A 26,941-nucleotide genomic window follows, 5' to 3' on the forward strand; every position below is an offset into this window, starting at 1 on the left:
CTGGGTGGTTGGGCTACACAGATGTGCCCCACAGTACCCCAGGGAGACTGTTAGCTTAATGTGCAATGCAGATGTGCAGGAGGGGTGAGGGGCACTCCAAAAAGCAACTCTTCAGTGTAATTGCTCACGCAATATACACGGGAAACACAGAGGACCAAGCTGTGCAGATATTCCATGTACCGTACATGGGACACGCTCTACAGATGTTCACGGTGGACTGAAGAGCACAGCCAAGTCAGGAAGCTCTTGGATTAGAAATTACAATGCATTATTTTGTTTTGAAAAGAATCAGACTACAACAAATGTTTGCACTGCACACTATTTGCTGTCTGGCAACTGTCAAGGTATTTGTTGATTCCCTTGCTCTGACACTCCTTAAAGAGATTTCATGGACCTTCACATCTCCACTGCTCACCTTCTCTCCTGGTACTTTGGGGGTCTGACTCCAGGCTCTAAGAATCCTCCCAGGCCCACCTCTAACATTTACAGGGCCCGGGGCAAGATTGCGAATGCAGGCCCACAAACTCAGAGATCAAAATATTTAAAAATTCCAAAGAAAGCTAAAAGAACATTACATAAAGTATATTCTCTCCTCTTAACAAATATACTTTCATAACAACCTGCAAGGCCAGGTCTGATGTCGAATGATCAGAGATCCCTTGTATTTCTTGGCCAGAACTTGGTGGCACCAGGAGAACCAGTCCCTGGCCTCCTGCCTATGACCTACCCTTCTTCTCTTCAAACCCCTGGTTCCATCTTCAGCCATGAGGAGGCTTCATGTTCACATATGGACAGTCCAGTGTCCATATCCAACTCCATCTGCAATTCCACAAATAGCCATCCCCTGGTCACCCCTCAGGCCTAGAGATGTATGCATAGACCTGATCCCCTCTTGGGGGGTTGGGCTTGAGAGAAGCCTGTGCTGTCCTTGGAAGCAGCGTGGGACCATCTGGACAGAGCATTCTGAGGTCACACACATCCAGAGTGGGTCTAGAAGTGGAGGGAGAGTGGGTTTTAGGTGGAGACATCCTTTTGGTCACATGAGCTCCTCACTCTGTGGGGTGGGGTATGGCTGGAGCATCGTCAGAGTGGAGCCTTTGAAGCACACGGCTCAGCATAGGAGGTCCTCTTATTTGCTTCTAAAGGCAATTTTATCTTTGCTGATGGCCTCTGGAAGATGCCAGAGAGACAGGTGTGTGTACTATGAGTTGCTCTGAACTGAAGATAAAGACAGCCCTTTGCAGGCAGTATCATCTGGAGGATTTTATGACCTGCTTGTGCTCCAGGCTAGCTCATTTCCTTTCCACTTCCATGGGCTGATCTCAGAATTGCGTTCCTTGCTGTGGTCTCCTCACAAATGATCATCCTACTCTGGGTACAGGATCAGTAATTTTTAAAAGGTAGCAGCCACTCTTTAGCAAATACTTTGCCTGTACCTGGGACTGAGCCAGATGGTCTGTGTACTTACCTCATTGCCTGTGAGATGAGCATGATTATTCCACTGGAAGAAGAACTTACTTCTGATGATGCAAAGTGTGTAAATGACAGAGAACAAGGTCTACCTGACACCAAAGCCTGTGACCTTCCTTGATGCCTCCCCAGATGAGAGAAGAGTCAATAGGTCATCTACCTCCCCATCCCTCTCAAAATTTCTCACCACTGTTCCCCAGGGAGTATGGTAGCCTTGAGAGAAAATATTCCACTCTTGAGATACTGAAATCCCAGTGACTCTGTGTTTGTGTGTGTGTGTGTGTGTGTGTGTGTTTGTGTGTGTTAGAGCTAGCAGGGGAAGGGCTGAGTCAGAAATCCATTTTCAATAGTGTGTGCCCAATAAAGTAAACTTGGAAACATCACGATGGGGGACCTATGCTTTTCCCCCGTGCCCTAGGCGGCAGGCACAGAGATTTGCTGCTCAGATCCCCAGCTACATGGTGTGTGGTTAGCTGACAGTGTTAACTTCTTCAGGGTCTGCCTCAGCTTTCTAGCTCTCTCAAAGGAACTTAGCCAATGAATGACCAAGACAGTGATATCCAAGACACAGCCTTCTCAGGGTGGGCTTCAGCAAGGGGGTGAGACAAAAGCCTAGCTATTTCCGCTCAGCTGGAGCTCTTGCACTGGATATGAGCAGTCTTAGGTCCAGAGCACTGACAGAGCCTCTGTCACGTTGGCATCACAGTCTGATGGCATCCCCTGCCCAGTCCTGCTTTTGCCCTTTTTCCTTTCACAGGTGTTTCTCTCTCCAATAATTTTTTTGCCCTCTCAACTGTCTCAGCATCTGCTTCCTGGAGAACCCAAGTGTCAACATCCTCCCAGAGCGTCATACTTCACAGACAACCAAAATAAACAATCCAAAACAGCAGGCCGCTAGAATATAACGCCAGGAGGACAGGGATGATGGCTTAGTTTCATTTCTGCATTATCCCCAGCATCTAGAATAGTAATTGGTACGGAGTGTTGGGGATGGAGTTAGTAAACAATTGTTGAATGAATGAATGAACCCAGCTGTCTGCATTTGCTGACAATGGGACGGCCGGGTCGAGGCTGGTGCTTCTTCTACCCCCTCTAGTTCACCACCTCTTCCTCCCACCACACTGACCTCCAGCCCCCTCCTTCCTCCTTCCTTTCTCTCCCTCAACTACTGAGCATTCATGCTGGGCCCCACGCTCCATGCTCAGAACTACCTTCTGCAGTTGCTCCAAACCGCCTTGCCATCTCCTCTCTGCTTCTCATCCTCTTCTGCTTTCTTAGCAAGCCGGTTCCACAGCAGAGGCTCTGCTCTCACCTGCCCCCAGAGTGGGCATTCCCAAAGAGCATCCCAAGGAACACTTGCCTAACAAGGCGCTTACTTTTTAAGTTGTTTTCTAGGTGTCAGGCACCCTATTAGATACTCTCTTTACACTATGTTTTTGGTGTGTGTGGTAAAATACACATAACACAAAATTTACCATTTTAACCATTTTTAAGCGTACAGTTTTAGTGGCACTAAGTACATTGTTGTGCAACCATCACCACTATCCACCCACAGAACTTTTTCATCATCCTAAGCAGAAGCTGTACCCTTTAAACAATAACTCCTCATCCCCTCCTGCCCCAGCCCTTGGTAACCTCTATTCTGCTTTCTGTCTGTATGAATTGGCCTATTCTAGATACTTCGGGTAAGTGGAATAATACAATATTTGTCCTTTTGTGTCTGGCTTATTTCACTTAGCATAATGTTTTCAAAGTCCATCCATGTTGTGGCATGTGTCAGAATTTCCTTCCTAAGGCTGGATGATAGTTCATTGTATGGATAGACCACACTCTGTTTATCCATTTAACAGTTGACGGACATTTGAGTTGTTTCTACATCTTGGCTATTGTGAATAATGCTGCTAGGAACATATGAGTACAAGTATCTGGTTTTAGTCCCTTTTTTCAATTCTTTTGAGTATATTCATGAGTGGAATTGCCAGATCACATGGTAACTGTATTTTTAATTTTTTGAGGACCTGCCAAACTGTTTTCCACAGTGCTATCAAGGTACTTTTTGGAAAAAGGGTTAGGTGGTCCACAGACTTCATCCTTGAACTCTTTCTTGGAGAGTCACAGTGCACTTTAGCACAGTAAAGGCTCTGAGAAGTCCCAAAGTAAAGAATCTGTGTAACTTTGACCCACCATTCCCTAAACTAATTTGAACAGTGGAACCCTTTTTTGCCAAGTAACTGGTAACATACCATCCTCTGCTGGCTTGGGAAAGAACACTCTGAGCTCGCAGGCCTACGCAGAAAGGGCTGGGGCTCAGGACGGGTGCAGGATCACTCAGCCCAGAGATGAGACCACCTTGAACGCTCCAACTAGCCTGTTGGGTGATCCTGGCATGTTACTTTCCTCCTCCTGGTGGTTCTGCACATGCTCTGTCCTCTGCTTGGTCCACCCTTCCTCTGCTTCTTTGCTCCTTAAGATTAACTTAACCTTCAGGACTAGCTTAGGCACTCAGCCCTTTCGTCAGGAAACTCTGACCCTGCTCTCTTGTCTCCCCAGGCAGGGGTTGGAAGCCCATCTTCTGCTCAGCTCTTATGAAACAGTGTTGTCCTGTTAAATGGCCAGCCTCCTTCCCTATATCAAGAATGTGTGTCAAATTTAGTTTGTATCAACAATCACCTGAAGAGCTTATTAAAAACGCAGCTGCCACCATTGTACCCCTAAAAACTCAAGCTCAGTAGCTCTTGGGGGTGCATTTGGTGGATCTGGAGTGTGCATTTTTAACAAGTATGCCAGGCAATATTCTCGGGCAGATGATTTTCAAATCCCCCTCTTGTTAGCGCTGTGAGGATAAAGGCCACTTCTACCTCTGTTTATTCTACACAACAAATGTTGAATGAGTGAACAGATGAACAAATGAATGAAAAATGAATGAAACAACCTGTTTCCTACTCTGTAAAAGATGAGGTTGCACTGGATGTCTTCTAAGCTTTCTCTTGCTTAAACTTCTCTTTATAAAGTTCAGGTTATTTTACCCCAGAAACTGTGTTCCTGGCAGCTTTAATAGCAGAACCATATGCAATACACAAACCTAAGTACACGAAATCACCAGGGAGACCTGCTGAAGAGGATTTAGTCTACACTACTACTTAGCGAATGACCCAGGCTCATGCATAACCATCCTTTTGAAACTATCAATTTAATCGCAAGCTAGAGATACAAAGAGAGGCACATGCTTGTGCCCATGTGAATTCAGTCTCATTCTCTCTCACAAGTCAGGGCTGACAAACCCCTAAATTTGGGGTTTAGGGAGCTAGGCATTATAGGAAGACAGGGGCCAGAGAAGGTGCTGGGGTGTTGAGCAGCTCCCTTGCTGCATGGAGGGGCACAGACCGTTAGCACTGTCAGGGCCCCCTGACTCGGCTCCGACCATTTCTCGGAGGAGACTTTGAAGATAAAACCCTGACTCTCCTCTCCCTGAGAACCCTCCAGGTTTTGAGAGGCAGCTCCAGCTTCTCACAAGAGCTACGGCCTGAGAAAAATGAATTCTCCCATTACTTATAACCTCTCAGCATTTCAGAGGAAAAGGTTGACTATGGCTGCCAAGAGCCAGTAAATATTTGGTTAGCTTGGAAAGAACGGGTGCTCATTTTCCAATTCTCACAGATTTCTCTGTGCCCAGTTCTTTTATTAAAAACTTCAAATCCAGAGATAAAGTCGAATGGCTCTCCAGGCTCTAAGCATTCATCTGTATCCCAGGGAGCAGAACCCAGAATCTCAACAAAGAAAAGCTTAATCAATAGAACTCATGAATTTCCTCTGGGAGCAGGACCCAACGTAGCTGAAGAATAAGCAGAGGGGCTCCTAACTGTGGTTTTCTTTGGGTGGATATTTATGGGGAAGGGCTGGAGAATGTTCCCTAAGTTGGCTAAGGTCAGCACATTATGGCCAACGAGACGAATCCTGCTTGCTGCCTTTTTTTGTTTGTTTTTGTACAGCCTGTGAATTAAGCATGTTTTGTACATTTTTTAAACATTGAAAAAAATATCAAAAGAATAAAAATATTTCATGACATCTGAAAATCATTCAAATTTGTGTCTATAAAGTTTTATTGGAACACGGCCACACCCAGTTGTTTGCATTTGTCTACAGCCACTTTTGAGCTATGATGACAGAATTAAGTAGTTGAGATAGAGAACATATGGCCCTCAAAGTCTAAAATATGTCCTATTTGGCCCTTTAGAGAAAAAGTTTGCAGACCCCTAGAGTAGGGAATGTAAGACTTGGCCTTCACTGGTATTTGAAGTAAAAACTATAAAATATATATGCACGGTTAAGTAATTATAAAGTAAACCTCTGTGTAACCTAACACGTGGGTCAAGGAATAAGACATTGTTGGTCAGCACCCCAGATTCCTGTGTGCCCTTTCTTCCTGACTAGTTAATCATTAACTGGACCTTTGTGATAATATCTTCCTTGCTGTTCTTTATACTTCTACCACTTAAACTTTGTAATTAAATTTTGCTTGTTTTTGAACAGTATATAAATAGAGTAACATTACACATTTGCTTTTGCGTCTTGCTTCTCTCTCTCAACACAGTTTGTGGGGCTCTACTCTGAGTTATTGCCTGTGGCTGTAGTTCTGTCACTGCCTTGGCTGCATGGCATTTCACTATATCAGTTTAGCTCAGTTCATTTATTCATGTTACTGTTGATGGACAGTTGGGTCATTTCCAGCTTTTGGCTATTGTGAATAGCATTGCTGTGAACATCTTGTATCTGAACCATCATTGATGTATGAAAGAGTCTCTCTTGAGAAAGGAGTGGAATTGTTGGATCATAGGATATGTATATCTTCAGCTCTACCAGTTAATGCTGAACTCTTCTCCAAAGACATGGGACCAAATTACCCCCAGCAACTGCTTCCTTTTAGGGAGTAGAGAAGTTCCTTGTGTCTTGTCAATCAGCACTATTTCCATCTCTCAACCCTGAACCAAATAGTTCTGCTGCCTGCCACCCAGTACCCTGAAGAGCCAGACAAGGTGCATGGAAGCCATCATCCCCTTTGCTTTGTATCTTCGCTTAATAGAATTCTCAAGTCTTAAAAATGTAGCGAGCAAACAGTCAACTTTCTAAGAACGATCCTTGAGATAGTGTGATGTCTTTTAGATGCATGTGCTTGGCTAACAGGCCAGCCAGGTGTGAGAATATCCTGACCACCCTCTCCCTCCCCTCCCCACCCTCCCAAGGATGGGAGCTGAGGAGGGAAGCTCATCATAGCTAATGGGTCAGGTGGCCTTCCAAAGCCTGCAGGGTGGACAGGATGGGAAATCAGGGAAATGGCAACTGCCCCTCTCTCCTTTGGGAAATCAGAGGATTTCAAAGGTCAGGATATCAGCTCACGGGAAGCCGATGCTTGTGTCTTTCTCTGCAGGGCTTTAGGAAAACAGGGCAGAAAACGCCCACTCCTCCCACGGCCAGCGTGCCGAAACCCCATCACTTGGAGGACCCAGCACCAGAGGCATTTCTGAAGCATGATGTAGCACTACATTGAGAAGGCACAAATAAACCCCAAACCCGAGCACACATTTATCCAGTTTGTGAAGCGGATTAATAGAATAACCAATAAAACATGTATAAAAGCTTTAATTAAATCTGATGAAATAAAACTTCATGTTTTATTTATGGACACTCCCAACATGTAAAGGATTCAGGGACACATTCATTTTTACTGCCATTTCGTCCTCATATCTATAATTAAATCCAGGCTGCAGCTCTGGCCCAAAGCAATGCGGCATTTTAAAGCTGGCCTTGGACACGCCCTCCCCCACCCCCATCTGCTTTTAATTATAATTACCATCCCAATATGAAGGAGGCTGATGGTAAAACAACACAAAATAATAAAACAAACAAACGAAAAATGGTTGTTGCCATTGTGTTTTAAAACGACATGCTGAAGGAGGATTTCGGGCAAGTGGACGTATCCTCTATTTCCAGTTTTATTCTGTACCAAGTGCACAATCCCTTCATTTTACTTTTGACATAAAAAAAGGACTTCATGAAACAAGACAAAATAACTTATGATTATATGAAACATAACTGTGACAAATCACAAAACTATACATATTAATAGAAAAAAAGTGTACCTAATTCTTTAAAAGATTTATGACAATAAGCACCAGATGTGCCCCTAGAGTAAAATCGGCCCCATATCCAGTATGATATATGCAGTTCATTTCTCTACGTGAGTGTATATAACTATGTACAAGAGTCTGTGTGATTTATGGGAAACAGATTTCCACTTTTTCCCCCCAAAGTGCTTTATGTCAGCAACATTACACAGGATGCTCTGCTGTCTGTACAAAATAAATCTCTTCTTTTTTACACTCGCCATTTCTCCAATGAGTGTCTTTTTTTCTTGCTTTATCTTTTGCACACACACACAAAAAAAATGTAACCGCAGAAATTCCACACCACCAACAGAAAGTGCCATTAAAAAATGCTGCTATAAAATGACATGGTCAAAACAGTCAAATAAAATACCAGATTATTAAATTGGACATTTACAATCACTATTCCTTATACTTCAAGGCAACTGGAACGCCAAGGTTCTTGGATGGAAGGGGTGAACATGGACCGCTGTTCTGATGCACGAATGTGCTGGCCTTCTGGTAATCTGAGAACAACAGAACCAACACTCTGTTTTATCAGTGGAAACTGTGCCGAGATCCACTGAAGACCTTTTGCCCATTTTAGAATCACCTATGTAATTTGAGGGAGATACAGGTAAAGGGAGACACCCCTCAGGACTAGTGAATATTTAAACAGTATTTAACAGCTGATCACAGAGGCTAAATTACAACTGACATTTTGATGCAGTCCCTTTAGGGAATTAAGAATGCAGCAAATGAAATGTCTCTAGGCATACTGATTTTTTTTTAATGTAATAGGATAATTGGCTTTGGGCTGTGTGTATATTCACAAACACCAGTTTTTTAAAAAAGGGGAATGAGAATCGCTGTTTAGATGTTTATGAAAATGGTTACATCTCAAGACTAAAAAGGCCAGGAAATGGGAGGGAATGAATTTTGAAGTTTCCACTTTTACTGCTACAAACAATGACGAAAGCAAATATAAATCTTCTGCAATGTGAAAGCAGGCTATGGACACATTGTAAGGTCAGGTGAGATTCTGGAAGCTAAGGACAGTGTGTGTATCTAGAAGGAACCTGAAAGTGTCACGTCCTGAGGCCCTAAGCTCAAGCTTGCAGCCATGGGGAAACACTAAGGGGTATGTGAGGGGCGCTGGGCCTGGCAGGCTGTGCTGGGCCCTGCTTCCTGCTTGTTCCCTCTGCTAATGTGAAGGCCCCCCAGGGGCCGGCCCGAATTCCTGCTGAGGAAGGAGCCCCTGCGGGTACTGCTGCCGCCTGGCCCCTCTGGTTCCCTCCAGCCACAATGAGGCAAGAGAGGAGCAGGGCCACAGTGAGGCCACAAGTAGACCAGAGACTGACGCTCGGAGTATCTCCTCCAGCCAAAGAGGGAGACAACAGCCTTGGTTTCCGAGGTTCAGCTTCTGGTTCTGTCCTCCTTCCCCTCTTCCACTTTAAATTATATAAAGCCATAAGGCAGGGCTGACGACATCAGCTGCAATAACAACCTTGCCTTTTGATCTTTTTCTTCCTCATCACGCAAATGAACTATTGTAAAGGCTTCCTTGTAAAGGCTTCGGTATTTAAGAATGGACAGATTGTCTCTCTAAAGATACCAGAGCTTTCCTTTCTTTCCAGAGTGTGACAAAGGACACACAAAGGATGCCAGTGTTAGCATGCATGTGTCCTTGTTTAGGCCAAGTGACACGACCCACAAAGTCTGCAAGAAAAGGAGGGACTTTACATGAGAGCTCATCTGGAAAGACATCCTGACATGCATCCTTTCGGAAAGCAGAGCACATCTCTGTCAAGTGAATAACTTCTGCAGACTTGGACGTCTACGTGATAGCTTTTCTCAGATCAGAGCCCTCTAGTTAGAGAAAAGAGACTGACTGAGTGCGCTGTAAAAGTGGCCGCCATGCTTGGTTCTTTATTCACCTTATTCTACTGCATGTTGGAATGAAGTCCAGAACCAGGCAGGACACTACTGACTGTGCAGCCAGACTGGAAGGACCCATCTGTCAGGATACAAACTGTCACTGGATCCCAAGCCTGACATCAACTTGTTTAATTGTCTCATTGAAGATTGTAATTATCTCAGTCTGACAAATAGCATTGTTTCATTTTTGCTCAGAAAACATTTTTAAAGAGAGAGAAAAGAAACTGTGAAATGTGACAGTACTGGAATGTCAGATTTTACCAGGTGTCTTTGGGGTTTCGCTCATTTTTCTAGTTTATGCCATAGGACTTGGGATCTTTTCAATAGTTTTGTAAAGGTGTCACAGAAAATGGCTTCCTCTTCAGGCTTGATGTCAAATGGCCAAGTGCTCTGTGAAAATTTCAGGCCCTGAAATCAGAGTTTCAGAAAAAAGGTTGCCTTCTTCTGCCCACCTTTCCAGAACTGTTCCCTCTACCTGTCTGAGGCTGGACTTTCCCAAGAGACGATGGTCAGGCAATGGTGGGTGGAGGGCACGTCTGAACCACAGTCAAGAAGAAGGTGAGAACAATCAAAAAGAGGGAGAGGAGAAGTACAGGGGACAGAGAGACAGACAGACAGATGAGTAGATAGCCTAATGGAGGTGAGCAGAGGCTGTGAAAAATAACTGGACATCGGGCATCTCTAGTTCGGTTTTCTGAGAGAACCAGGAACACCACTCAGTGGGCCCCTGTTCTCATATCTTCTAGCACATCTCTGGGCTGAGCACCTAGAGCGGAGGCAAGGGGTGAATAATCAAGTGACCTTTTCCTTTGAACAAGGTCTTCGAGGTGGAGTCGCCGAACAGTCAACCCATGAGGGTTCCTGCTACAGGACTGGGAAGCGGGGTGTGCCCCCATTTCCCTCAGGTAGCCGTTGCTAAATGCAAAACTAACATTCCAAGGGTGCTGACAGGTGCTGCGAGGGGGCCATGCAGAGCTATAGCTGTGGCAAAATGTATGTAGTTGGGATGATTAAAATAATTATTTCCATCCAAAGAACAGACCTCTAAATATTTTTTCCTTTTAGAGTAGGTGTCAATAACAAGTCTTTAAAATGAAAGAACTAAGATAGGTTGCTGGAATATAAAATAAGTTGTAGTGCTTTTCAAGGACTGTGCTTGACAGAACCTTAGCTTGTTTTTGGAGAAACACTGAGAAGTGACTGGTTAGCACGGGGGCATCTGAGAGGAGTGAGGCAGCAGCTCACTGGAATGCCAAGCCGGTGCCAGAAACACGGGACTCGGCTGAGAGCAGAGCCCACGCTGTGCTTTGGATGTGGACTTCCCTTGCTGCGCATGGCTCTGCACGGCCAGCAGTGAGGACAGCTGGGCGAGGCAGCTCACTGTGCTTCTGGCAATCTGGGTAAGTCCTTCCTATTTGGAGTTTTCAGCAAGGGTCATCCTCAAACTACATTTTCACATGCACATCATTTCATCGGTGTCCTTTGAGGGCTGACAGTCAGGAAGTAACAGGTATCCGGTAGAGTGAGACTCTAAATTCCCTTTGAAAAGACAGTCCTGCTGGTCACCTGGTCCAGCAAACCCAGAGAGAAAAAGGAGCAATGGCAAACCCTCCAGCAAAGCCCAGCTCTGACCCACTGTCCTGCCTTCCAAAGACACATCTGTGACTCTGCAGGTTCCGCTGATCTGGTTGACATCCCTTTTCACGCAGTCTACGCAGAGAGTATGAAAACAAAAGGCGGTGAGCAACAAACAGGTTTGCCAGTGGTAGTGGGGGCCAGGGGAGCTTTTAGCCTTCGGTATAGACAGAAGAGAGCTGGCTAGGACAGCGGTCCACAGCGCTGATCTGCAAGAACGTGGCGTCTTCAGGCCCGCTGCGAAGAGACTCCCCAAAAAGGCTGGAGGAACCTGAAGGCAAATCGTACACTGGAAGAGAAAGGACACAGGGAGTCATTACCTCCTGCCGAGCCACACCCACCACGTGCGCTGCAAATGCAGACTGGGGGATACAGAGGCAACCGCCCTGGGCCAGGCCCTTCAGTGAGTCTCTGGGCCTCAGAAACCTGAGTAGGTGAGGATGCTGACTTGCAGACAGATGTCTAAAATATGACTCAGCACAAAATATGGGCTGAGCAGAAGTAAAAGTAAAGCGTTCTAGGGAAGGATGAGGGTGGCCTCAAAAAGAGGGTGATGTTAAAGTTGAGTCATAAAAATGTATGAGATTCTCACAGATGAAGAGGTGAAGAAAGAACATTCTAGAAGGAGAAAACAGCTCCCTGACAGAGAGAGAGGGGCATGTGGGGACAAGCATGCTGGCAAAGCTCAAGAGCAGAGCATGCAGGGAGACGTGTGAGGGCAGGTCTGGAGAGTTGGATCAGGCCTAACTCAGGGGGGCTTCGAATGCCACGCTGAGGCAAGTAGACTTTATTCCCTCGGCAACCGGAAACTCTTTAAAGTACTTGAATATGAAAGCAGGTCATTTCATCCTTCATTTTTGGGAAGGCAATGCTCATGGTAGCACGGAGAGCAGCACGGTAAAGATAAGGAGTTGACTCAGGGAGACTTGGAAGGCTATTGTGATAGCCTGGGGAGACACTATGGCACCTGAATTACGGTGACACAAATGGGGCTGGAGAGGAAGACGAAGGTGAGAGACATTTCAGGGGTAGATTCAACAGGATTTGATGTGGTCATGTGCTGCGTCAAGTCTAGTCAGGGTCAGTCACAGGAAAACCCCAGTCTTACCTGCTAATCTGCCCGCGTTTCTAAGTCACAGACACCAACCCACCTGTAATGCCCGAGTGAGTTGAGAAGGCTCTGTGAAAAACATCAAAGCCAGCCTGGCCCATGGACGTGGGGACCAGGCAGTCCTCGAAGGAAGGCACCACACTGCAGGAGGTGCTGGGCGGCACGGTTCTCTGGGAGTCAGGGTAATGCGGAGGGCAGAATGTCTGCAGCTGCCCATAAAATCCTGAAACACAAGCATGGCATTGAGCTACTGCAGGGCACAGGTGCCAAAGATCATTCCAACCCAGCTAGACCCTCACTCAGTCTGTCTTCATATGACATCACGCTGCTGACTGTAAAGCCCACCTGTAAAACCTGAACAAGCATTTGGAATGCACCATTAGAGTAGAAACTCTTCTACCTTCAGGGGCTTTCGAAGCTTGTCGGCGTATGACATTTTTATTCCTGCTCTAATACCTGAAGCTGAAAGCCTTCTTATTTTTGCTAGACTCTCCAAAGAGTCCTGGATACTGAAGGCCTGACCTTCAGAGGACATTCTTACCCCATGCCCTCCCACCAGGTTTTGAATGCATCTTCCTTAACTTCCTTTATCCTATATGCTATTCTGCTTTTCACAATTGGTAAAAACCTGAAGCATGCTCTAAACAAGGCCCACCTTTAAAAAAGAAATGCAACATAGATCTCTCCATCCATCTGTCCTTCTATAAATTCATACACATTCATATCTTCCTCATTATGTTGAATAGGTACATAGTATCCCGTAGCACTACAATTTACTTAAATACTATTATGGTTGACCTTTGCAGTAAATGAGGAAATATTTCTTAATATTTGAAAATAATCATCAACATTTTGCTAATCTTGTTTCACTTATCTCTTTCAATGTTTTTCTCACTTGGAGTTTTCCTTGTGGTCCTATGTGGTCCTTTTCTGTGATCCTCCACACCTTCCATGATACCTTACCTTTTCCTTCTTCCTCTTTGCCTCATGATAAATTTAAGTCAAAGGATTATTTCCTTGGAGTATAACATGCTTTGAAAAATGTAGTAATGAAATCTTCATTCAATAGTTTATTGAAGGGAGAACTGCAAACTCTCCATTTTACTGTATCTGTTTCCTCAACAGTAAAACGTGAATGTCATTCTCTATTTCACCAGGCTATTGTGAAGATTAAGCAAGTCACTGGATCAGGAAGTCCACGTATAATATTTTAAAGTGCTTTATAAATGTCAGTTATAATTGATATCACGACTCTGTTTCTGGTGGAAAAAACAAGGAATTTGTAGAGGAAGTGTCCCAGGGTTCCTTCTACAAACATTAAATGATGGAGAACACAGACTAATTCATGGACTTTGGGTCCCTAATCCTGTATACCTACCTCCACTACAACTTCCTCTTCTTCTTACATGAACCACCTACCAGCAGGTAGGGAGGAGCTATTTGGGTTCTTTCCAGCTCTCCCTAAGTACAACCAGGGTGCACTGACACATCCAGCCTACTAAGCTCAGACCCCTTCTCATTCCTGCTGAGTACTTTCAAGGTAGCCTGTGTAATTGCTCAGATTACTCTTGGCTGGAGGCCTGCTCTACGTTTGCTAGGAATATCACCAATGAATGTGTGCTAAACCGCTCATAAAGACACAGGTCAGACTCTAGGAGCTTATGACCAAGACACAGGGATTGGTGCACATCTATGCTCAGGGCACATTCAGTAGAAAACAAAATAATAATATACTTTATAAGCAGACAGCAGTATACTTTACATGGAGTCAGAAAAATCCACATAACATTTGGGGGAAGATTGAATGCATGTTAGCAGTATAGACTACAAAAATACCTAAGGAAATTCCATGTCAAGGCAGGAGAAGAAAGAATGGAAAACTATTGACTCTTCTGTTTTTGACCCCCAAAGACTTCTGCAGGATCTCAATAGACTGACTGGCAAAAGACCCATGGAGACCACTCAAATACTCATATAACTGATCAATCAGTATGGACAAACTGTCAGTCCTATAGCCATCAAAGGAATAAAAATCACAACAATGACAAAATACCATATTCTACCTATCACATTAGCAAAGATTTCTAAAAATCATTCTCGGCGCCGGAGTGGGACTGGTGAAGAAGGCACTTCTGTGCAGTGCTGCAGACATTGCTAAAGAGTACAGGCCTCTCGGAGAACAACCGGACAACCTGCATCTGGAACCCCAAAAGTGTTCACACTCTCAGACATGGGAATTTTACTTGTAAGAATGTATCCTAAAAGTATATTCTGAAGAAGAGAAGAAATTCGGCACAGAGATAGTCACCACAGTGCTTAGTTGTCATAATAGAAAACTGAAGAACCAAAACAGCCAACCATAAGAGAATGGGTGAGCAAATAGCGGTACATTTACACAACGGGAACATTAAGTAGCCAAACTGAATATGGAGATTAGGCTCAGTTATGTGGAAATCTAGGTATAGGATAGACTGCAAGGCAACATATGTCTAGTCGCCTTTGGGCATTTTTTTTTTTTTTTTTGCTTTATGTTTTTGTGAATTTTAATAGTGGTGAAGAGCAAGTACTCTGGAGCCAGACTTCCTGGGTTCAAATCCTAGCTCAACTACTTACCAGCTGTGCAGTCTTGGTGAATTAGCCTCTCAGTCTTCGTTTTCTAATTTGTAAACATGGGGTTAGTAAGTAGTACCTACACCTCACTGAGTTATTATGGAGATTAAATGAGTTGCTAGCTACATATTGTATAATATAATCTGATAATACAATTAAATATATAATTACTATTCATATAATATATATTTTAATAATATAATTTATATAATACATATGTGTTTGCTAAATAAGGAAAATAAAAAAGTAAAATTATTGCACAATAATGTGGTTCTCAAAAATAAAATAATGTTTATTAAGGTTTATTAACCTTTCAAAAAGGCAACAAGTAAGTCCTTCAACAATAACCAAATGTAAGAATGGACTCAGAAGTGGGCATGTGACTCACTCCCAGTTCCCAGGTGGCATCCTCTGGAACATTCTTGGCCCTCTGGGGACCTGAGCTGTATACCTCTTGCCCATGTTACCTCCTAGATCCTGCACTAACTGACGCACATCCTGACTTTTTCACTCACCCCAGGATGGGCTCAAGATAGCAACAAGTTTTGAGTGGTGTGAAGGACCTGGGATGTCAGCTTCATGGTTTGGGAGGTTCCTTGGACTGATCTTGACTTTGGTTCCCACTGTCCAGGCACATGCAATCAGGACATTCCCAACAGGAGGGTTTGAACCATGATGGTTGGTTTATTAGGATGTAATGTCTCCTCACTGAGCAAAATAGACAATATTTGCTATTTATATCCCTATGCTGGCTGTGCTTAAATTTGTCACCCATAAATTCCCTGAGAGCATTCCTCAGTGTAATATTAGCCTTCCAAAAAGAGAAGACATTTTTCACTAAACTCCCACAACTCCTGAAATAGGGATATTAATCATTCAGGTATGTCAGGAACAGGGATAGAGACTTTCACTGGTCTTTGTGAAAACTAACTCATTCTCTCTTTCCTATCTTCTGCTATGCTTCTAAGAGAGAACAGAAATGTCACATGGCTTCAATCTACATTTGTCTTGTGATGCGTAAGACTATAAAGGTCTGTGATGCGGTGAAATACACTCAGTGAAGTTGAATATTAAGCCCAGCATTCTGGGCTCCATCTCCCAGTCTCCCCTGTCCATCTGGATCTGAATGAGAGGGCAGAGTGGACTGTAATTCCTGCCTGTGGGTGTCTTGGCTGACACCAGAAACAGTCGAAACCAGAATGGCCCTGCAAGCATGTTTTATCACTCTCACAGCCAACTCAGGGAAAGAAAATCCTCTTTATTAAATCCCTCCCTGCAAAAGCCAGTTACTAGAGATGCCAAATACACTGGTGTGGATGACTGTGGTCGCTCAAATCAAAGAGCTTTACCATGTCCTCTTCCCAGCGCTATTTCTATAAAACTAACAGAATTTTTAAAAATTCCATTAGGGTCTTACCACACACACAAACCCAGAGAAAGCCGAACTCATTTTCTGATGAATGGCTCCTGTATTCCAGCTGTTGGATTTCATGTAGTAAATTTGGAAGGAACACTACCTCTCGGACCCAAAGCAAAATGAGGCAAGATGTTAACACATTTCGTGGGCATAAAACCTAAGAGTGATGGCAAGGTCAGCCAATCTGTCAGTCAGCCAGTCAATGATAGTTATCAAGCCCTGGTCAACGTGCTGTTGGAACGACCAAAGAAATACAAGATAATACTTTGTCCTTGAGGATTGATAACGCAGTTGGTGTGACCACACATACATTCATAATAGCATAAGAACACACACACAAATTTATGTTGGCAATAAATGCTAGTTGTCACATTTGGTTATAAAATCATCCCTTCTCCATTTTAGAAGCTATTTTACCTCCAAGAATGGAGGGAGTGGGGGGTGGGGAGGAATTCTCAGATAAACTGATTCTACCCAAGTTACCGCTCCTGACGGTTAAGGAGAATCATGCCTCCTCTCCTCAGTTTTGGGAAGGTTTTTTCCCTTCTAAAAACAAATTTGCTTTTCTGATTATAAAAAATATTTGAATTAATTATACCAGCTAGAAAATGTGGAATAGTACAAACAAAGAAAGGAAAAATTATCTTTATTTTCACAATTCAGATATCGTCAGATAAATACACACAAAACTGGAATGTTATATACATTGTTCTTTATCCTGTTTTCTCCCTTATATTAGCTATGAGCTTCACATATCGCTAAAATTCATTCTTAAAAAACGCTCCTCTTACTTTGTCACACGGGGTCACTGGTGTCTCTGTGATGATAGGTTAGATCAGGAGTTCAAGGTCACTCTTGCTGTTAGGGATGATAAGGCAGCCCCGTGAAGCTGGGTGTGGTTTCCTTCCAAAAGAGGAAGGGGAGTGGAGGAAGTTAGAGGAGAAGGGAATTGTGTGACTAAATGTGATAATGGAAGGCTATTCTCTAGGGCAGAAGAATCCAATAGAGCTTTCTGTGATGAAGGACCCGATCTGCATCTCACTGTCCAATACAGTAGCTGCATGTGGCTACTGAGCACTTGAGACGTGGCTAGTGTGACAGAGGAACTGACTTTTAAGTTTTATTTAATTTTAACTAATTCAAATTTAAATAGCCACATGGTTCATGGCTACTGTACTGGACAGCGCAGCCCTTGGGCAATCTGCATTTCCAGGTTTAACAGATTTTGTTTCAGGAATGTTTCTGATTAAATTCCTGAAGGAAAAGCACAAGACTGACCAAGAGTTTAAATAAAAGCCAGATAATGATTCTTAGACTCCTGGCCTTCAAGATAGGAAGGATATTACACTCCTTATTACATTTATCTTTTCTTACAAATTTACTACTCCAGTCTTTGTGGAAGGAGCCAGAGTGTAAATACATCAATAAGTAAATAATAGTCACAACTCTCAAGAGGGCTGGTGGACATTTTTTTAAGCTAAACTTCCAGGGCATTTCAGCTCTTTTGAGAAACCACTTTCCCTTCTGGAAGTAGGAGAAGCAAAAGGCAATGTGTCACCCATTTTCCTTCCTGCAGACCGCAGGCCTACTCACCGGGTCCACTGAGAGCGGCAACAACACAGGCGGGCCTCCAGTTCCCCACCACAGCATGGTGGAGTGAAGTTCAACACAGAGGCTCTACCCAAGTGCTTACCCATACGGACGGAGAGCAGTACCATCACCCCACACCTCGTCAAGGTGCTATGTCAGGAGCTGTGTGCTCAGTGGGTTTGTTTATGTAGCAGATGGTTCTGCAAAACAAAATTCTTGTTCTCTTTTACGGTGAGGCTGGGAACCATCACCAAAGTCTGGGCACCAGCAAAAAGGCTGGAGGGACAATCAGAATTGAGACTGACCCTTTCCTGAGGTGGCTCTGCCCAGACCATGATGACAACTTAACAGATGCAGACAGCCCACTTGCGGGGCCCCTCCTAGGTATCAGGAAGGTTCCCCGGAACTGCTTCCCCAACCAGAGTGTGGCCTGCACAGGGTTGGCAGGATCCTCTGTGAGGCTCCTGGAAAACAATGCTGAGAGCAATCGCTTCCCAAGACCCCTTGCTACATTCAGATGGGAGAATCCTTCACATCCTGTGAGATGGGAACATATTTCAGAATCCAGGGCAAGCACTGTTGGTTTCAGCTACTGCCCAAATCTCAGGAGTCATCTGTCCCCTTGACCTTCCAGAAGCAGCACTGACTAATGTGTTTGCCTGCCTTTGCTCTCATACTTTTGTAAAATGGGGGTGCTCACAGTATCTGCTTCATAAGGTAACTGCAAAGATTAAAGAGGATTAAAAGAGATGATCCAAGTCAAGCGCTGAGCACGTGCCTGGCGCATAGTTAGCACTCTACGAGTGTTACTTTTCCCTTTTCTTTCTCTATTCTTCTAATAGCACAGCATTTCAACTTTTATGTGTTCATTCACTCAACAACCTTTTACTAAACACTTACTCAAGTGCTGGAGGCACACTGAATCAAACACACTCCATGCCTTCTTGGAGTTCACGTTTTAGTGAGAAAGAAAGAAAACATACCAATGAGAAATCAAGTCATATAATTTCACACTATAATTGACAATAGAAAGGAAATTTTCTTTCAAAGATATACAGAGATGCAACTGTTTTCTCCAGAATGTACTCAAAGTAGGAGGAGAAAGAAGCAACAAATAAGAAAGAAGTGTGGCTGGGCTCATGACCTTTTAAACGGAGCACTGGCTGTGGGTCCCTTTGTCTGGCCCTGTCTTGTGATGGCAGGTACCATCAGGAGGCCATGCCCCAGCTCTGCTGAGGACCGGGCCTGGCAGAGTGTTTTTTCCGCCAGTGGTGTGACCAGTCCATGCCCGAGTAGGAGGATAAGCACATATGAGTGGCAGAGGCAGTGCTGGCAGGGCCTCAGCTTTTTAGTGGTACAGTTGTTTGCTAGCCAAGTGGAAGGAAGGATGTCTATTTATGAGCTTTATGACTCTCATTATTTTTCTGCAGAAACTACAATTTTGTGGGTTACTTTAGGAAGCATAGAGTTTTTGGGCTCAGTCATATGACTGCTGCATGTGCAGAGGCATGGATGAGCCAAAGTGATGAATGGGAGGGCTCAGCTCAGAGAGCTCCAGGCTCAGGGACACAGAAGGAAGATCCATGATTCTCCTCCCTTTGGCTCCCCTAATTTCTCCTTCTCTAACACTCTCATGGCTCTTTGTGCATTTCCTCCTACTCTCTGAGCTGCCCCCTTGAATACCTTCTGTAATCCATGACACAAGCCAATGAGAAGAAAAGAGGCAAACATAGGTTAAGTCTCTGGTATAATCTTTGGTGTCACATCTTCTCAGCCTGATTTTATGCACATCAATTTTGCTCAGAGAAAGGCCAGGGAATCATCCACTTACTACTCACATGCTACCTTAGTATTAGAAAACTTTTAAGATTCCTTTTTAGGTAGTCACTGGACATTCCTGTGTTTCTTTTTATTTTTGGTGAGGAAGGTTGGCCCTGAGCTAACACCCATTGCCAATCTTCCTCTTTTTGCTTGAGGAAGATTGTCCCTGAGCTAACATCTGTGTCAATCATACTCTATTCTGTATGTGGAACGCTGCCACAACATGGCTTGATGCGCAGTGTGTAGGTCTGCACCTGGGATCTGAATACACAAACCCTGAGCCGCCAAAGCAGAGTGCATGAAATTCACTACCACGCCACTGGGCCAGCCCCCAGACATTCCTGTATTATAAGCAGGTGATTCAAACAAATGTTCCCATTTTATAGACAGAGATAGAAGCAGAGGAGCTGTTGCATCTCTTGCCTTTATAACCAATGTTTCATTTACTTGGTACCATGCAAATAACAGAAAAGTGGAAAATTCATACAATCATTTTAATATTTCTAACCATTCAGATATTTGAATTATTCATGGATGTAGCCTTTATCTTAAAACAAACAGGCAGCAGAACTAAACCAGTTGTCATACAATCTCCTTCCAAGTCTAGAGCTTTCTCATTTCCAGTCCCCTTACTTTGGAATTGTCGTAGAACATTTTGGTTGGTGTTATACTAGCCACTCAAGAGAATTCTGACAGAAGGAAAAAAAGGAACTAATATTTATTTGCTCCAAGACAGGCATTGTCCTAGGTGTTTTACACAGAAAATCATCCTTAAAACAACTTTTGAGTTAAGTAGTATTGTCCCCAGTTTATAGACAAAGAAAGAGAAAAGTGAAAATAACTTACCCAAATCCTCATAGCTACCAAGTTTCAGAACTAGGACTCAAACTCTGGTCTGTATGGTGACATAGTTCATACAGACTACAGGGCATAAGCTCATGGACCAAATTCACTTAAACAAAATCTTGCCATTTTTGTTGAGATCCCTTGCTGCCAGATCATAGGCAAAGTACTCAGACTGGATCAACATTTCATAAAGTACAAACATTTTCATTAGGGAAAAGAGCATTAAATTAATTAATAAAATTGATGAAATCACCTAATCACTGAAAAATTCTAAAAACCCTCAAGAATAGAAACAGACATTTCAGAAATTTCTTTTGGCCAATTTTCTGATTTTATCACTATTTTATTTCCATCCATTGCATGAACAACTTGGATCTGGGTTTGAAAACTGGATAACCCATTAACCAACTGTGTGTCTTTGGATAAATTGTTTTCCTTCTTGAGCCTCATTTTATTTCAAAATAATACATATTTTATAGGGTTGAGGAAAACATTATATATGAGTGTTTATAAAAGCATCTAGTACATTCTCTGACATGTAGTAGGCCCTCAGTAAACAGCAGTAATTACTATTACCATGACATAAACTTAGAAGTATAGATTCTATATAACACACAAGCAATTCTTAAGCAATTTTTCTCTCATAATCTACCACCCTTAAGTATAAAATGATACTGCTCTTAAAAGTGAAATCTCCACAATTTGGTTGTCGTTTTTTGCCTTGACTCCTGGTCTTGGTCATCGACATCATACAGGTCTTCATCTAGCTAGAACTCTACTAAGCTTCCTCCTTGGGAGTGACGGAGAAACTGCCTCTTCATTTTAATACGGAGTCTATAAATGGGGACGCTGCAGGAACAGCTCACAGACTGTGTTAGGAAGACAGATTTTTCTTCGGGCTGAGAACTGAACCAGCTTGCAAAGCACTCGAGCTATTTACGACTGACATTTAAGCAACTACTGTACTAAGAAAGAGGGAAATAATGGAAATAATAACCCTTAAAATTCCACTTAGGCACATTCTGATTGAAGGAACCCCATGACAGTCGTTCAAGAGCCAACCGCTGGAGTAACCTCCTGGTCCCCTTGCCCTCGGTCAGATGGGTTGCAGCATGGGGGCTTTTAGTTAGAAAGTCCACCTGGTTCCAAGAGGAGGGACTATTTTCATCTATAGCTTCTGCCGCCAGCTCGCAGGCCACAGTGAGATGCTCTCTGAACACTCGGGATGCTCTCCTCTGCTTGAGCCCCTCACAGCACCCCACCTGGTCTGAGCAAGCTACCAACAGCATTTATGACTGAGCCACAGTCTTGCCCGTGGAGTTGTGATTCATTTCCAGGGGTAGAGTAGGGGAAGAGGGAGACGGTTTGCTACTGATGTCTGCAAAGGTTGGAATAAGGGGATGGGAGTGGGCAGAGCATGTTGCTGAAAGGGACAAAAAGGAAATGGGAAAAAGCAGAGCGAGAAGGAAGGTGTGTGTAAAACACTCTCCGTTAAAAGATGTAATCAATTTTCATTTAAATATCTTCAACCCACCCAAAACCCTAACGTGTGGTGGCCTATGGCTTCCAAATTCTCAAAATGATAAGCTGCCAAAGTAAACTAATTGCAATGTGTCTCAGTAATTGCCATGTGTGGGTATATACAGTTATAGTAAAACGGTTCAGTAAATCTTGACGGTGATAATGCACATTTGGAAATTACATAAAATAGAGACTCTCAAAACCAGAAGACTTGAGGAGTCTGAGATAGGTTTGAAAGCCAGCTTTGCCATTTTCTGGCTGTGTGGCCTTAAAGAAACCATAGCTTCTCTGAGCCTATGACTCCCTATTTGTAAAAGGGGCATAATCATACTCATGTGGCAGCATAATCCTCACAGTAGGAAGAGAAACGAATGAAAGGGATTCACTGCTCAGTTGCCCATGAGTTGCCACCCACATGCCATCACCTGCCTGGGACTGAAAAATCCTGGATACATGTAAGGCCCAGAATGAAGGGTCAAGGATTTGGACATTCTGGGTCTGATGGCCTTGCGAAGTGAACACCTTAACCACTGGTCAAGGTTGGTAAGAATGACTTGGGGATCTCTGTGAGATGGGGCCACTCTGTTGCTGGTATAGTCCCCCTACTGGGTGGCTGCAAGGATCAAATGAAATCATAAGTGTGAAAATATTTTGCAAATAGTAAAACCCACTGAAAATCTAGCCCTGACTGTCTCATTGTAAGCCTGGTGTTACTAATCACCCTACCTTCTCTGAGTACACAGGTAAATCTGCCCATAGTTGTGTCAAACTCTGCTCCACAGAGCTCACGAGCGACTCTTTGGCTCAGGATTACTTGAGCCTAAAGCAGAAGAAGGGAAGCATGTCAAAGACCGAAGATTTAATTCTATCTGCCCTTGTCCTTCCAAGCAAGCTTTGCTGTAAGAAAAGTCTGGCAGTTAAGAGGATTCCAGACAGAGGTCAGAAGGGACGTTAAAGAGAAGTGCCGTAGCCCCCACTGAGGTCCGTGAGAGCCTGTCCTGGCTCTCTATAGCTTTTAGGTTGCGCTGAGTTTACAAGACTTCCCCAGGAGGTAAAGGGAGAAGCAAGCTGGAGAATATTTATTTCCTTAGCCACTGGCCAGTTGCTTCCTTTGGATTACCTCTGACTGGGGGACGGTGGTGAGGGGGCACTGAGTCCTACACTAAAGGCCAGTGATTCTTACGGTGGATGCCACGGCATCAGCTCCACGCCGCCTCTGCGGCAGACGTGGTGAATCAGAACGTCTGGGTGAAGGGCCTGGAAATCTTCGTGTTTAATCAGGTATTTCTTACGTTAAAGAATGAGAGGTTCTAAGATCTTTAGATGATTTTTTAATCTTCTGAAAGTTTTCCAAATGAAATACCAGTAGGAAAAAAAAGAACAACTCTGATTTCATTTGAAACAGGGGAGGAGAGCTCTTCCAATGGGCATCTCTTCCCCCTGGCTGGGACCCAGCCCTTTCTGCTGGACTCTGGGGGTTATTGGGAATAAAGGGATGAGGACAGTCCTAACGTGAATTTGGATTACACTCTCAGCAGATATGGATCAAGATGACCTCCCTCCCCACCCCAGTGCCCTTCTCTTACATGTCAGTTCTTGGTCAAGGTGAAATCATGGTACCTCATTTGAGTGACTCAGAAGTCTTGGTCTTTCTGTTGGCCCCATACTGATCTTGTGGCCTAGACTTCTGTTGTCCATCTATAATCAAACTCCCACATTATATCCGCTCCACTAACTAGGTGACTTCTTGCTTCTCTGAATCCAAGTCTGTGATTATACAATTTTCCAGCACTCTAATCTCTCTAAGAGTAGGCCCCATCTCACACTTGCACCAATGGCTTGATTCTTTCTCCTGCTGAACCTCTTGTCTCACAGCTAAGTCCCTATTACATACTTGAGGCCTCCCCAAAATCTACTGTCTAGAATATTATGTTGAGATGAAATCTGGGCTTGAAGTAAAAAAGTACAGAAATCTATGTAAGTGGGTTTGAGATAGCAGAGTGGATGTTGCATTTGTGACACCTGAAGAATGTCACTGGATCCTAGGATTCCTGTCACCTCCTTCCATCTGGCCGCCAGGAAACTTTCCTTTTTATCTTGTCAGACCTTGTGGACGTTGACTACTAGTCTGGATAACCCAATTTATAACCTGCAGTCTCTGCTCCGCCCTTCCAGCTAGACAGACAGATTTCCACCCACTGGTGTGTCTAGTCTATAGGGTCTTCTCTTTCCTGCTTAATCTCATTCCACTCTACACCAAACTCTTGATTTTTAAGTATGTATTAGGCATCTCAAAATGTGCCAAGTGCTACAGGGAATAAATAGATGACATGATTCTCTGTCTACACACGGACAGTGAGGAATAGTCTCTCACTTTTGAGTTCAAAGGCTTTGCTTGCCAAGAATCACCCCTTAGATTAAGCTCAGGACGGGCAAGGACTTTTGTCTGTTTTTAATATTGATGTAGCTTTAGCACCCCAAACAGGACCTAGTACATAGCAGGAGATGAATATTTGAGAATGAATAAATGAATGAGTGAATGACACCCACAGCTAGAGCCTGTGGTGAAAATACTACTGATGGTGAGAGGGATCACAACTGAGGTCAGAGATTCTGATCTATGAAGCTTATACACAATAGCCTATCAGAGTTTCAGAAAATAAAGTAACTTCCCTTTCTAACACTGAAATTTTTTTAATGGAGGAAGAGACAAAGATGATGAAAATATGATTGGCCCTGTTCAGGTGACCTGCAGAGTTTTGCTGCCCCAAGCCACCCTTTCTGCTGGATGCCAAAGAGCCACTGAACCTGAAGAGAAAAGAAGAGTGACCAGAATTAAGCAACTCAACTCATCCACAGGACACCTTGCACTCTTTTAGGAAACCATCCCTAGGTCAAGGAGCTTAATCAACTTCTCTGAGTGTTATCTCTAAATAGGGGCAGAAATATATCTCCTATTCTCTTTACAAAGTGATAATGAGGATTCAGATATTCATTCAACACATATTTTATTGAGCAATTTTTTTATAGTTACCAGACACTGATACAAATTTTGTACCTAAGGTGCTATTTATATTGCAGTACAAACATAGATACTGTCACGGACCTCAATGGTATTGATAAAAACGCTGCATCCGCTCAGATCCACAGATACAAAAGACCCTGGGTAAGCACTTGGGTAATCCAGATCCTCTGAATCATTTTGCCATAATGATGAGAAAATTTAAGAACTTGAAGTAAAGGTTTTGCTTTGGGATGTGTGATGTGAGATGGGGTTTGGTGGAGGAATGTGGGAGGGGAGGCCAGGTTGTTACACTTAAATGATCTAGAAAAATGCCTGAATGTTTTTACTTCAACAGACTCGCATCTTTACAAGGTCTAGTTCTCAAAGACCTTGCAAAAGAATGAAATGGAGAGTTTAGTCAGAACAATCTAGCTAGAGAGAGAAAATTTCTGTAATCAGAAAGAGTACTCACAATTGTAAATAAACTAACTAGGAATTCTAAGGAAACTGGGATTTTTTGCACCATGGTCTGAGCCCAGATGCCCTGAATAGGCACAGATGAAGCCAGTTCTGATGTCTTATTGTTGTTGTTCAGTTTTATTAACACAGTGGCCTCGTTACCAATAACCTAGATGTTCCAGATGGGGGAGGGGGGTCCCTGTATTTTAAGGAATCTCCACCCACAACTATTCACATTTTTTTTTATTCTAACATCAATTACTTATCATATTTACAAGGAAAATTCCAACTAAAATACATGAATTACATGACACAGATTGCCATTAATACGTTCAGTCCTGAAGAGTCCAACTGAGCAGTCCCTAAAATAGACTTATAAGAAAAATTTGAACTTGATTTTAAGAGCTCCATTCATTAGAGGCTAAACTTCATGAATTTCAGATATAAGACAGAACATTTGCTTCTGTTAAAAATGTCTGTACTTCCCCAAAAGAATGACGAAGCACTAAATCTGTAATAATGTTCATTAAACACTTTTCTATGATGTTTTTAAGTTAATTGACAGAGAGGTCACAATAGTCAATGAAATAGAAATTTTCTGGATGTTTTCCTTCTCTTCAACAATTTTTTGAGTTTCAGTTAGGAAAACAAACTGTCATGCTGCAAATGACACGGCTTGACTGGCAGGGTGAAAGAGCAGGCAAATTCCTTAATAATAATTTAAATACGCAAGTAGTACTTTGTGTTACTTAATCTCTGTTATAACGAATCTACCGTTACAGCTCAAGAAAAATAAGAAAAGATGGTCAATCACATTACTAACCAAAGGAAAAACCAAAACAACTTTGCTGTATAAATTGGCAAGAATTAAAACGACTGACAGTATGTAGTGCGGGGTGATGGGTATTGTAATGCACTGCTGCTGAGAGCTGAACCTGGCGCAGCCTTTGTGGAGGAATATATGGCAGCACCTCTCCAACTGTAAAGTGTGCAGAGCCATTAATCCGGCAATTTCTCTTTCAGAAATATTTCCTAAAGAAAGTATGCAAAGTGATATATATTCGTGTGAGAATGTCTGTGTAAACACACATATAAACATGAGAAGATTTAATATAGCATTGTTAATAAAAACAAAACATGAAAAAACTATAAATGTCTATCAATAGGCAAATGATTAAAAAATGATGACCTCTTCCTGTAAGTACTATACAATAAAAAAAAGGAGTTGATCTATATACATTGACCTAGAAATCAAAAGTATATATTTTGTCAAATTAAAAAAAAAGCCATAAAATAAAATGCAGATGGGGCCGGCTCTGTGGCCGAGTGGTTAAGTTCGTGCGCTCTGCTGCGGCGGCCCAGGGTTTGGATCCTGGGCG

General features: G+C 43.2%; 1 protein-coding gene across 3 annotated transcripts in view; it reads right to left on the reverse strand.

Moving 5' to 3' along the window:
- Nucleotides 1–7,091: 7,091 nt before the first annotated feature.
- GLIS3 (GLIS family zinc finger 3) overlaps nt 7,092–26,941 on the reverse strand; it is a 446,998-nt gene continuing 427,148 nt past the window's right edge. For all 3 annotated transcript variants that reach the window (XM_008543931.2, XM_008543923.2, XM_070589983.1), the window contains 2 exons: nt 12,335–12,517; nt 7,092–11,472 (listed from right to left, as the gene is read on the reverse strand). In XM_008543931.2, coding sequence (XP_008542153.1) covers nt 11,336–11,472; nt 12,335–12,517 — 320 coding nt within the window. In that variant the 3' untranslated portion in view covers nt 7,092–11,335. The remainder of the gene's footprint in view (nt 11,473–12,334; nt 12,518–26,941) is intronic.

This window comes from Equus przewalskii, chromosome 22, assembly GCF_037783145.1.
Source record: "Equus przewalskii isolate Varuska chromosome 22, EquPr2, whole genome shotgun sequence".
NCBI classification, from domain to species: Eukaryota; Metazoa; Chordata; class Mammalia; order Perissodactyla; family Equidae; genus Equus; species Equus przewalskii.